Source organism: Camellia sinensis, chromosome 3 (assembly GCF_055761805.1).
Source record: "Camellia sinensis isolate YWXY chromosome 3, ASM5576180v1, whole genome shotgun sequence".
Lineage (NCBI taxonomy): Eukaryota > Viridiplantae > Streptophyta > Magnoliopsida > Ericales > Theaceae > Camellia > Camellia sinensis.
The window spans coordinates 76443005-76456120 of record NC_138963.1 but is presented as its reverse complement, the minus strand read 5'-3'; the positions used below and the strand labels follow the sequence as shown (position 1 = coordinate 76456120).

The 13116-nt window shown below is 33.6% G+C and overlaps 1 protein-coding gene across 1 annotated transcript; it reads left to right on the top strand.

The window, feature by feature from the left end:
• The first annotated feature begins 707 nt into the window (after window positions 1-707).
• GLYR1 (glyoxylate reductase 1) lies at window positions 708-8210 on the top strand. The gene is made up of 8 exons (XM_028265758.2): window positions 708-1087; window positions 3006-3116; window positions 3194-3295; window positions 3668-3769; window positions 5364-5479; window positions 7047-7125; window positions 7206-7376; window positions 7927-8210. The coding sequence occupies exons 1-8, from the start codon at window positions 977-979 to the stop codon at window positions 8014-8016; spliced, it is 882 nt and encodes a 293-aa protein (XP_028121559.1). The 5' UTR covers window positions 708-976; the 3' UTR covers window positions 8017-8210.
• The last annotated feature ends 4906 nt before the right edge of the window (window positions 8211-13116 follow it).

Below are 13116 nucleotides of genomic sequence, written 5' to 3'. Positions count from 1 at the left end.
TATATGTTGTACTACCGTTTATTGATTATTTAATTACCTTTCATTTTTTGGATTATTTATCTGTCCAATGACAACGAGGCGCTATAAAATTAAAGAAAAATGCTTGGGAGCACTAATTAGTGCTCCCACTAATTAGGTGGCAGTGGGTCCCGCCATTAATGATGTGATGTTTTGGTCTTGGAGTTGTGTTTTTTTTTTTTTTTTTTTACTTTTTTAATGCATTAGTGCTATTAGTGGTGGTGTTTTTAGTGGGATGAATCATTGTTGAAAATTAAAATACACAAACAATGCGTATATACAAATGTTATTATAAATCGAACCCATTTCTGATTTGTTGCATTTTGGCAATGCTTTTGTGAGTGTGAAAATAGAACTATCATTAGTTTATTGGGTAAATTATATTGACGCCCTCTTTGAGATTTATGTTTATTATAATTTTTCTTTCATTCTTTGAAAATTATATTTTTTCTCTGAGGTTTAAAGTTTTATAATAGTTCTTCTTACTGTAATAATCATCATACATAAAATTAAATTAATCAAGGGTTAGTGTAATTTTTTAAATAAGAACGAAAATCTGTAATAAATATAAACTTCAAAAGTGTCAGTATAATTTATTCTAATTTGTTTCATTAAGCTTGTATTAATTAGAACTAATCGATACATATAGCACTCTTGTTTATTAATTATTTAATTACCTTTCATTTTTTGAATTATTTATCTATGCAATGACAGCGATGCGTTATAAAATTAAAATACACAAACAATGCGTATATACAAATATTAATCTAACCCATTTCTGGTTTGTTGCCTTTTGGCAATGCTTTCGTGAGTGTGAAAATAGCACTAACATTAGTTTATTCGATCAGGGTAGTACTAGAGCCAAGAGCATTGCCTTCATTGGAACTGAACTAGAAGAAGAAGAAGAAGAAGAAGGAGAAGGAGAAGAAGAAGAAGAAGAAGAAGAAGAAGAAGAAGAATGGAGGTGGAGGTTGGGTTTTTAGGGTTGGGAATCATGGGGAAGGCCATGTCCATGAACTTGCTCCGCCATGGATTTAAGCTCACTGTTTGGAATCGCACTCTTTCTAGGGTACTCTCTCTCTCTCCCTATCCCACCGTTTTTATGTAATTTTTTGTGCACATATACATGTATTAATGTGTAAATATGTGTATGTGTTTTGGGTGGATGACTGTATATTTTCTGAGATTTGATGCTTTCAATCTGATTGTAAATTTGAAAGCTATAACATGGTCTTAAAAAAAATTGAGTAATCATTTGAGTCTTCCTTTATTTGGGTAAAACTTAATTTGATTTAAGTTTTGAGTCAAGGAGTGGAGAGATTTTTGAGTGATTTGTACCCAAATTTAAATTTGATATAGGTTTGAGTAAGGTTGGAGATGCCTTTAGATTTAGAAACAAGAAAAAGAATAAACTATGGGAAAAACACACACTTTTTCACTAATTTTCAAAACTTTGTTCAAACATTTTTGTGAATTTCTTAAACACTTTTCACCCAAATAATGCCCCAGGCGCACTCGTTGGTATTTGCCATTGCAATAATGAATCTAAAAAAGTGTACAAATGCTACTTATTGGAAAAAGAAGACAGTTTCAAGGTAGACTATGGAAGAGTATTAGAAAAGGATGAAAATATCAGGTGGTGAGTCTAGTGACTAGTTTTATGACTGATCACAAGCTGTTTGAGTTGGTCCAATGAAGGTTGATCTTCAAATTTTCCATTATAAAATTGATATATTTGTTGCATATTTGTTCTGAAGTATATTTCGGTGATTTCTGTTTAGAAAATGGGTTGACACAGTAGTTCCATATTACTTAAATAATATTGTGTATTGCTTTTTCAAATTACCTCTTCTAAATTCTAAAAGAAACTCCTTAACATTATTTTATTAAAAGAATCCATACAAAAAAAATAGTTAAGAAATGTATGAATTCCAATATAAATTTCTAACAGGATTATATGAGGACTTTTTTCATCACGTACGCTCTTGAAGGTAAAAAAAAAAAAAAAATTAGGTTTGGTAAGCAGCTCAGTTGTCCCAAAAATATGAATTTGATGATCTTAAAGTCAACTGATTCACGAATAAGATAATTTAGAGTGTTTGGTTGTAAATTGAAACCACTAAAAGATCTATTGTATCACTCTGCCCTGAATGGCCAATATATTTATGAAAAAAATGACAGAAAAATTTCTGTATACAGTTCTGATGTCAAGTATTTTATCTGAGTTGTTGAACCCTTTATGTTCATGGCCGTTATTGTTGCTAGCTAAGCACAGAATTGTCTAGGCCCTTGTTAACAAAGCTTTTGCACATTTTCACTAATCCATAGTCTTTTTTTTTTTTTTTTGATAAACTATCATACAGTTGAACAATTTGACAGTGATTAGCGGTCATATGGTCTCTGTTTAAGCATTTGACATACCATGGTCATATCTCTCTCTCTCTCTCTCTCCCTCTCCCTCATGTTTGTGTTACATTGATAGTAGTTTCATTCCTTCTCACCTCTTGTACATAAATGTTCAATCTCGTGCACATGTTTTCTAGTAGAAGTTGGTGGTCTTGCCTTGCAATCTCAATACATACCAAATAAGTCAGTTCATAAGATTACATGCTAGCCACCTTTTTCCCATTCCATTTCTGATTTTTCCTCTTAATTTTCTTGCCACAATTTTTCTCTGCATGTTGCTTCTGGGAAGAAGTGACAAAAATTACTGAAAATAGAAAGAGTAAAACTTGTTGAGAAAGCTGACATTGGGAAAAAAAGAAAACCGAATATGATTAGGATCCACTGCTCAATATTTGTGTTTTGTTTTTTTATTCTTGACCAATTCAACTTGTAAATTAACTTTCAAAGCCTGCCAAAAGCTTGGGCCCTATGCGCTTTGATCTACAGTGTTTGATCTGGTCAGATGTTATGTCAACCAACTTAAACATGTTCATACTGTGCAATGCAAGTATCTCATCTTTAGCGGCATTTTGTGATTGTAGTGTGATGAACTGGTGGAGCATGGAGCTTCAGTTGCAGAAACCCCTGCAGCAGTAGTCAAGAAGTGCAACTATACCATTGCAATGTTGTCTGATCCTTCTGCAGCTCTTTCGGTTGGTAAATCAAGCTTGGTGTTCTTAACGTTAACATTTTAACCATCTTAACTCAGTCAACGTTTTGGTTTGCCTAGGTTGTTTTCGACAAAGATGGTGTTCTCGAGCAAATTTGCAATGGAAAAGGTTACATTGACATGTCAACAGTTGACTCTGACACTTCTTCAAAGATTAGTGAGGTTTGAATTTCATGCCATTAAAACTGCTTTTTGTTTACCTTGTTCCCCTGCCCACTCCTGACGCACCCAAAAAAAAAAAAAAACACTCAGATAGGTTGATTTTTTAAAGACACCACATAAAAGAAAATTTTGGTCTTTGGTGGTATCTACAATCTTTGTTTTGTGGGTGATGCATTTTCACTGAAGATCAATAAGAGTTTCAAAAGGTCAATCTTTGGTTTTTATGCCATTCTATGGATTTTCCTTCAATTTTCTATCTCAATAGTTTTACATGCATACATATTGTGTTTTTGGGATTTTCTTTCTTTTTCTTAAAAGAAATGCCAATTTTAAATGGAGTAGTGACACTTTTGTGCCTTCTGATCTTGCCAGGCAATTACATCAAAGGGTGGTTCTTTTCTTGAAGCTCCAGTTTCAGGTAGCAAAAAGCCTGCTGAAGATGGTCAGCTAGTAATCCTTGCTGCAGGAGAGAAGGTAAAATTACTTGAAGTAACAAGTGCAGAGTTATGCAGTTTCTAGGATTAATCTGGCATGCTTGCTAGCTTTACATTGTCCTGCTTTTTCATGTTTGATACACTATAGGGAGCACAATTGTCAAATGAAGGGGTGAACTTTGGATAATGTTTATAGTCATAAAGGCACGAGCCCCAAGTGCAAATCATATATTACACAACATTTATGGTATTTATTGATCAATAATATTGCTCAACCATTCATTAAATATATGTTTTGGGAAGTTGACATGTATAGTGAGCATCTAGAGGAACTCTCAAAGGTGGAAGATGTTTGTCATTTGTAAGTTATCTTACAAGTAAATACAAACTAGATGAAAGGAAATCATAGGAATTGTTTGCTTGAAAGCCCTAGTGCACAAGGCTCCCGCACAGAACACGCTTATCATATGGTCTCACCTCACCACAAATATTAACTTCATATTGGTTCGTATGATGCTATAGTATTTTTGGATTGGCTTATGATGCTATAAATGTAAGATTACTTTTATATATATATATATATATATTTATGAAGACTGTAAGATGTGGGATATGTATGTTACACAGGATGCTTGTATACTTCACATTACTTTCATTCTAGTTTAATGTGGGATTTCACTTCACAACCTCCCTTGCACGCAATGTACTCAGTCAGTAGCACCTGCCTGCCATGTGCAAGCCAGGGTATGCACTCTACCTATCCTGAGTACCCTGGCTTTGATACCCTGTTATATGGTCTTAGATCCTCGTGCTTATATACTTCACATTACTTTTGTACTCACGTGATATGAGACTTCGCTTTACACCCTATCTCACGCACAGCGTGCTCACTTGACATCACCTACCATGTGTAGGCTAGAGACATGCACCCTACCCATCCTTGGGTCCTCAAGATCTGATACTATAGTATACGGTGTTGGTTAGAACTCAACCCTAAAAGTTAGCAATTGAGGTGAAGCTGCTTTCAGGCTTGTATACTTAGGCCTCGTTTGGGAATAGGCTAATTTAGTAACTTTTTGGCTATTTGGCTAAAAAGGTAGGTAAAAAAAACTTGTATGTTTGGGATGACTTTTTGGCTAATTACGAAAAGATGTGCAAAAAGTAGAGAGAAAAGAGAATCTTTGACTTTTTGGTATGAGTTGTTGGCTTTTTGGCTAATTTAGTAACTTTTTGGTTAATTAGCTAAAAAAGTAAATCCCCAAACGGGGCCTTAGTATTACTTTTGTACTCACATGATGTTGGACTTTGCCTCTCACCCTCCCTCATGCGCAGCATGCCTAATAACATATACGTATGTATTTTTTTGTTATATATATATATCAATATTCCCTCTCTACCCTCATCTTCTCTTTCTATCTCTTTTCTATAATATATGGGAGCAACACAAATATCGTCATATTGTTTGTCCCATCACATGTTTGAAGAAATTCTCGTCAAGGCCATGCTACAATGATCATAATTGTTGCTATTAGCAATGGATAATATGTAAGTCTGTCTATTTTTCTATGTAGACTATATGTGTATCTTTGTTATTTCAATTTTGATTGGATCATCTCTAGTTATTTTAATTGTAGGCATTGTACGAGGAAGCACTTCCTGCTTTCGATGTCATGGGAAAGAAATCTTTTTTCTTGGGGCATGTTGGAAATGGAGCAAAAATGAAACTTGTTGTCAACATGATTATGGGGAGGTAATTATTGCTTTTTGGGTAAAAGATTATTACATTGACAAATAAAACGGCTTATTTTGTTACAGCAGTTTACAGAGCACAATTTAGCTGGTGTGTGAGGTTAATTGGCCTGGATTATACATTGACAACTAAAACTTTTTTTGAATATGGCAAAGCAAAACTTACTTGTCAAATCAAAACCATTAACCATTTTTTGATCAACAAAAGAATAGGAAGACTTGAGCTCTTGACATCAAGTATGAGAAACCACAAGATATTGCTTGACAAATAAAGTTAGTGGTAAATAAGTTAGCTCATACAAATCAACAAAATAAATCTCACCACATTGAAAATCAGATTTGTTATGTCATTGTTTGGTTTAATACATTGCATAATAGCATAGCCATTGCAGAGAATCCTGATCCCTTGGTGAAATTAAAGATTTTCATTATCACTCTTGTTGGGAGATTGCAAATGCGCATCCATTATAGCTGTATGCAATTCCCATCACTCACGAGGTAGGACCCACCTATGTGAGGAGGATTGTGAATACAACCTAAAAATGCTGTGAATTTAGCATCTCCTAATTTTATATGATAATATGCGGAGGACACTTCACATATTCTGAATTTGACATAGGTTTGGGATTCATATATGCCGATGCTTAGCATTGTGTCTGCATGTATATACATAAATTTTGAAAATACAATTCAAAATTGACAAAATTGAACTCAAAAAAAGAAGAAAAAAAAAATTGACGAAATTTCTAGGCCTATGGTACTGCTGCAATATGTCATGTCACTGTATATTCCCAAGTAACTAATATATGTGCTGTTGATGTGGGAGCTTGATATGCATTGGGTATCTGTAGATTTATGGTGCCAACAGTATCAGTATCTCTATCCCAAACAGCTTGAACTTTCGTCTGACATAGTATCAAAGCTTGATCATAGGAGGTATTGGATTCAAGTTTCCCTGTTTGCATATGTTCATCCATTCTATTTATGTGTTTGCACTTCATTCCAACTCTGTCTGCATTTCCATGTGCAAGCAGGGGTTGCACATCCCCACAGGAGAGTGGATCATTCACGAGAGAGGGTGTCACAGCTTGATGTACATAGCTTGGCCCATCTCCAACATTTTGAACCTTTAGGATACTTGGTGTCTAACAGTTGATATTGATAAGCAAACAGCTTGAGCAATGCCAATAGTACTGCCTGATAAATGTTATTTGTTTGTTTGTTTGTTTGTTTGTTTTTTTTTTTTTTTTTTTTTTTTTTCACATTCTAGCCTAGAACAATATAAACTCATGAATCAATCTTAGTATATACAATCTCCAACTGAGATTCGTACTATTAGCTTTATGGATTTGTTTTGTCCCCTTTACTTACTTGGCTCTTTCCTGCTTGGGTCTTCTATAAGTGGGTTATACTGGAAGTAATTTCTGTACCAAGTTATTTTTTATGTCCATAAGGGAGTACATATTGCAAGTTCATGTAAGAATGGCACACCATTTCGACAAATCTTTGAATGTTTTAATATCTGGCACAGATCTGGTTTAACTTCGATAGTGTTTTCTCCGTTGCAGTATGATGAATGCATTTTCCGAAGGACTCATATTGGCTGACAAAAGTGGACTTAACCCCCAAACTCTTCTTGACGTGCTGGTGAGACTAACTAGTATCTTTTTGTTCAGATTTCTGTTAATTTTGAGCCGACTCTTGATGTCTTGCTTGCTTTCTGGTAGGATCTGGGTGGAATTGCTAATCCAATGTTTAAGATGAAAGGACCCACTATGATCCAAAAGAGTTACTCTCCTGCATTTCCTCTGAAACATCAGCAGAAGGACATGAGGTTGGCTCTTGCCCTCGGTGATCAAAATGCAGTATCAATGCCAGTGGCAGCTGCTGCCAATGAGGTAAGGCCATTTGCTTGCTTCTCTGTAATCTGTATATGAACTAATGCTCACTGTGAGAAACAACTGAAGACATGTTATTATCTATCCTTATAGTTTAGCCAGAAAAGTTCATTGGTGTATAACCAATAAACGAGAACCACTCTAGGGTTTCATATTTATCTCTTAATCAATATTCATTCAATCAAAGGTAAGTTTCTTCTTTACATAATCCCATATATTCCATAATCAAATAAGGAAAATGAGGAAAAAACAAGAAATAAATAAAATTAGAAACTAGTCCTAAAAATTCTAACTGTCAATTGGTGCCTCTTATACCTAAAATATGTCTTCACTCCTTTCATGTCTTTGATCATTTCAATCATTCATTGCCTGAAGTAATGGAATAAAAAAATAAAAATAAAAATTAACACTTAACTTCTTAGAAATAAGAATGGCCAAAAATTAAAAGATCTCTCTCTCTCTCTCTCTCTATATATATATATATATATACATATATAGATTTCCACAGCTGTTAAATAATTGAATTCACACATCATTTTTGTGCATGTAGGCATTCAAGAAAGCCAGAAGCATGGGGTTGGGGGACCTCGATTTTTCTGCTGTGCACGAGGCTGTGAAATTTCCTGAAAGTTCATCTTGATATGATGTGTTTGGTGATTACAGAAACTTAATATTTGTGTTTGTGCTTATACGCAAGTACTACTTATGTGAATAAGGTTTTCTGACGAATAGTTCGTCTCATTGATGTGAAGATTTCGATTCAAATATCCCATGAGGATGTTATTATAGGAGTGTAAGTGATGAAAATTATAACAAGCAAGAAATGTTGCAACATGTGTTTTTTTTTTCCCCCTACAATTTTGTTGACAAAATTACGAAAAAAAAAAGAAAAAGGTTTTGGTGTTGTAATGAAATAAATTCTAAATTTTTAATTTTATCAACTTAAAGTCATGTTTTGATTTGTTTTTAATCTAAAGGGGCAGGGCAAAAGATACTTGTGATGGACACAAACCGTTGACTGTCACTTTCTTTTGGTGATGGCAAGTCGATGCTTTTTGTGACGATTTAATTTGACACAAAAGAGTTGGTAAGGCATCAATTTTCAGCAACGGTTTAGGATAACATCACCAAAAAGTAATTTTTAGAGACGACAATTATTGTCACTAAGTATTAGTGACGGTTTAAACCATTGCAAAAAAGAGAATTAAATCATTTTAAACTGTCACTAAAAAATTGAAATAATATGTATTTGCGACAGTAGAACTATCTCTAATAATCACGAAGGAAATGATGACTACATCAGCTACAATTTTTACTATCGCCAAAAAAATTATTTTCCAAAATTAAATATTTATTTTATTAACTCATTGTAGTTTTGCAACAGTTCTAGGCGTTGCAAAAAATAAAAGCATATATAATGTATTAAATTTATTTTCCTATATAAATTATTAATATTTTCTAAAATAAAATACATTTACAATATCAATTATTAATATTTTCCGGACAATATTAAATTCAAATTTACAAAATTATATTTGAATAATAATAATATATATGTCCTGTAACAATACAAAATCAACCAAACATTTATTACAAAAATATATATAATATCTTCTAACAATACTAATAATTTCAAATAATTCAATAACTTGAATTTGTATTTAAAACAACAGGATCAACAGTGCAAATCAAAACACATATCATAGCATAAGTATCAACAGTAAGCTCTAATATCAATATATGAAGATATCATTACCTACTCAAAAAGGTAGGCATCTGCAAAAAGAAACAAAAAATAATAATTATTTATAATATAATTAATTTCAAACTTACAAAAATTATAAAACATTTGATATAAATTAAAAATAATAAGTTTGTAATATATACATGAATCAAACGCCACACAATGTATCTTTCAACTTCTCCAATTGTCCTTAGTCCTTGACATGGTGTTTCCAAACGGGTATTCAACTTTTTTGCTTTTAAGACAAAAACTTTGCAATATTCTGGCCCAATTGGAATCCCATCAATTTCAGATGATGGATCGTTACTAAGAAGAAGTCCTTCCGCCAAGGGATTATTGGTATATGTGAATTATCCAAAGAAACTTTAATTCAAACCTACAATGATGATAATACTATTAAATCCTTCAAAAAACCATATATATTAGATATACAAGTGTGTCAAAACAGAAATTATGTTGTAGATTCAAACCCAAGACCTGATTTCAACTCTCCTTTTTTTTTTTTTTACATGTCATTTATGCCTAGTTAGTCGTGTGAGCCAAGTTTTATTAACATCTAACACTGTTTGACGACTTTAGTGTGTGAAATGGCTCGAAATAAATTTTTAAAGGACAAGTTTTCACAAACCGAAATTAAGCTTTAGATTCAAAATCGGGAACCGATTATGAGTCTCGTCTTTTCTTAGAAGAATTCAAAAAGTTTTAAAGAAATTCAAAAGGTTCTATTACGAAGAATCTAGAATTTAAGAGAACTTCAAATAAGTCTGAAAAAATTGGGAAGCTTCCAAAAGGTTTTATAATATTGTAGAGAAATATAAAAAGATCTAATACGTATTAGAGTAAATTAGATAATTTTAAAAGGATAATTATTGAAAAGTCCAAGCTAATGAGGGCTAAGGTATTAGGTTCAGTGAATATTTTTTATTGATGAGAATTTCACATTTTATGAAATAATTTGATGAAAAGTATTTTCATTGATTTTAGAGGATATTTGTTTTCAATTTTATCCCTTAATTTATTTGTTATCTTTTTTTATTTGTTGACTTTTCGTTGACTATCTGTTCAAATTTATGTCTATCTGTTCAAACTTTTTTTTATCTGTTCAAATTTATATCTATCTATTCAAATTTTATCTGTGTAAATTTTCTATCTATCCAAATTTTCTATCTGTTTTTTTTTTTTTTTTAAATCTATCTATTAAAATTTTGATCTATCTGTTAAAATCTACCAAGCTTATTTTTATCTGTCTGTTCAAATTTGATCCTATCTGTTTATTTTTTGATCTTATCTTTTTGATCATATATTTTGATCTGTTCAATTTTTTGACCTATCTGTTCAATTTTTATATCTATCTGTTAAACCTACTTTCTCTCTCTCTCTCTGTGCCAAACTAAACATATGGATCTACAATCTGGTTCATCATTAACATCAACAACAACACATCATTATCAACAACAACAACAACAACAACAACAACAACAACAATAACAATAGCAACCACCACTAAAGATTACAAATATATATATATATATATATTGTAGAATCTAAAGCCACCCAGATTACAGCATTACAATAGCAAAAAAGTGTATAAAACAAGATTAAAAAAAATAAAAAAACCTAGGGCAAACAACAATCATGTCCATACACACGACTCATATATGATTCTCCTTCGAATCTTCAATCACATGTACACCACAAATTCTTGATTCATTCGGTGTTCAACAATTCCTAGGGAGAGAAAGACAGAGAAGTATTGTAACAAAGAGAGAGAGAGAGAGAGAGAGAGAGAGAGAGAGAGAGATCTGATAGAGAAACAAATAGTTGATTATATGTTAGTAACAACAAGGCTGTTGATACTAGTGGCTTACCACATCTGGCTCTTCTATCAGGTCTGGAATCATTCTCTCTTATCTCTCATCCGGCTTCTCCTCTAACCTCCACTTTATCGTCCTCATGCTCCTTAGCTATACTGCCACGATCCTCTATCGTCATCAATCTAGGTGTTAATGTATATTTTTATATTATACTTATCTATTTATATCCCTATCCCTATCTTGTATCTCTATCTCTATCTCCTTCCATCTCTATCTCTATCTCCTTGTATCTCTATCTTTTTCTATACTTATCTATGTTTCTTTTTAGCCTATATATAAAGGCTTCTCATATTGTATTCATTCATTCAATTCAATAATACAGATACACAATTCTAACATGGTATCAGAATTATAGATCCTAAAATTATAGCCTTCTTTCTTTTCTTTTTCTGCTTAGTCCCATACACAGTGGTACTACAACATTTTATTCAATCACCCAAACACTGATCAAACTGTTTCGCCATATTTTTTTTTCTCTAAATTTTTTTTCCTCAGCATCAAACTGATCAGAATCTTCTCAAGATTCCACCAGCACCGATCTCACCACCAGAAAGTGTCTTATGCGTCCTCACGCACCACTTTTGTGCTCGGTGCATCATCTCATTCTGCCTTTACTCGCACACGTTCTCTCACGCTTTAGTCAGTAGTCGCTCAGTTGTTAGTTAGTCAACCGCGTCAGCTGCTCAGCCGTCAGTCGCTTCCACGCTTGTTCTGGCCTAGCCACACACGCATCCCACACGTTGACGTTAGCCCTAAGCTACTTCCGTCAGCTGCTAACGTGCAACGCGCCTTCTCTGCTACACTGCGACATGCCTCCGCTATGTTAACGTGAGCTGCACCTCTACTGACATCAGCCCTGTACCTTGTTTGGCCGAATTTCAATTTTTGACTTGTTTCACCTATTTTTTGCACTTTTTCTAATCATTTTGGCCTGGTTTCCAACTATTTTCGATGTTCTAGATTCACCAGTGCACTCTATTTTATCCAATTCTACTCTGCTAGTACTGGCTCTCCTTTGTGATTCATTATTTAATCACCTTATGGCTTATTCAGATAGTTATCCTTACTATTCTGGACCCTTCACAATATACAGTCGAGATCAGTCTTCAGCACATTTTGCATCTACTACAGTTGCCTTTGGTTTCTTATCTGTTGTTATCTCGCCGCCACCCTACATTCTTCAGGACATTGAAGCTATTGTCAAAAAGGTTATTTCTACTTCTAGTACACCCTCTATTGTTCTCTCAGTTACTCTAGGTACTTCTTCTTGGTATTTTGATTCCGCTTGTTGCAACCATATAACCTTTGACCATACACTTTTCTCCTCTATTACATCTTATTCTACGTTACCTGTTATTCACACTACCAATGGCTCTCAAATGCATGTTAGTCATATAAGTCATATTTCCACTTCTGCTGTTTTTCTACCCCACACTTATCTGATCCCCAATCGTACACTTAATCTTGTTTCAATTGGTCAACTCTGTGATCTTGGCCTCACTGTTCTCTTTTCTCCCATTGGTTGTGTTGTGCGGGATCCGAAGACAGGACAGACTCTTAGGATTGGTCGTAGACATGGCCGTCTATATGAGCTTATTCACCTTCACATTTCCTTCGCTAGTCCTTCCACAGTCCAGACTACTGCTCTTATTACTCCTAGTCCTCCTTTTGCCTTATGGCATTCTTGGTTAGGTCATGTTTCTTTTGGTCGTTTATGATCTCTAGTTTCCGGCGGTCAATTAGGTCCTGTTCCAAATGATAATGTAAATTGTCTATCTTGTCAACTAGCAAAACAATCTGCTTTACCATTTCCATCCAATACTTCTATGTCCCATGCACTTTTTGATCTCATACACTCTGATGTTTGGGGACTGGCACCTAATACCACTATAGGGAGATCTAAATACTTTGTCATTTTTGTAGATGATTTCACTCGTTTTACTTGGTTATTTCTTATGAAGTCTTGCTCTGAGTTACCACAAATATACTATGATTTCTCACAAATGTTCAAAACTCAGTTTTCTTTCACCATCAAAGTTTTCCGTGTTGATAATGCCCAAGAATACAAAGAAACAAATTTTTTGTAATTCCTTAGTCAAAATGGCACACTTTCTCACTATTC

What these genes read in the sequence shown, in the direction of transcription:
- GLYR1 (XM_028265758.2), top strand. Translation starts at nt 977, where the DNA reads ATGGAGGTGGAGGTTGGGTTTTTAGGGTTGGGAATCATGGGGAAGGCC. An exon ending in CTTCTTCAAAGATTAGTGAG is followed by an intron (nt 3,296 to 3,667) that starts GTTTGAATTTCA and finishes TGATCTTGCCAG; the next exon opens with GCAATTACATCAAAGGGTGG. An exon ending in AAACTCTTCTTGACGTGCTG is followed by an intron (nt 7,126 to 7,205) that starts GTGAGACTAACT and finishes GCTTTCTGGTAG; the next exon opens with GATCTGGGTGGAATTGCTAA.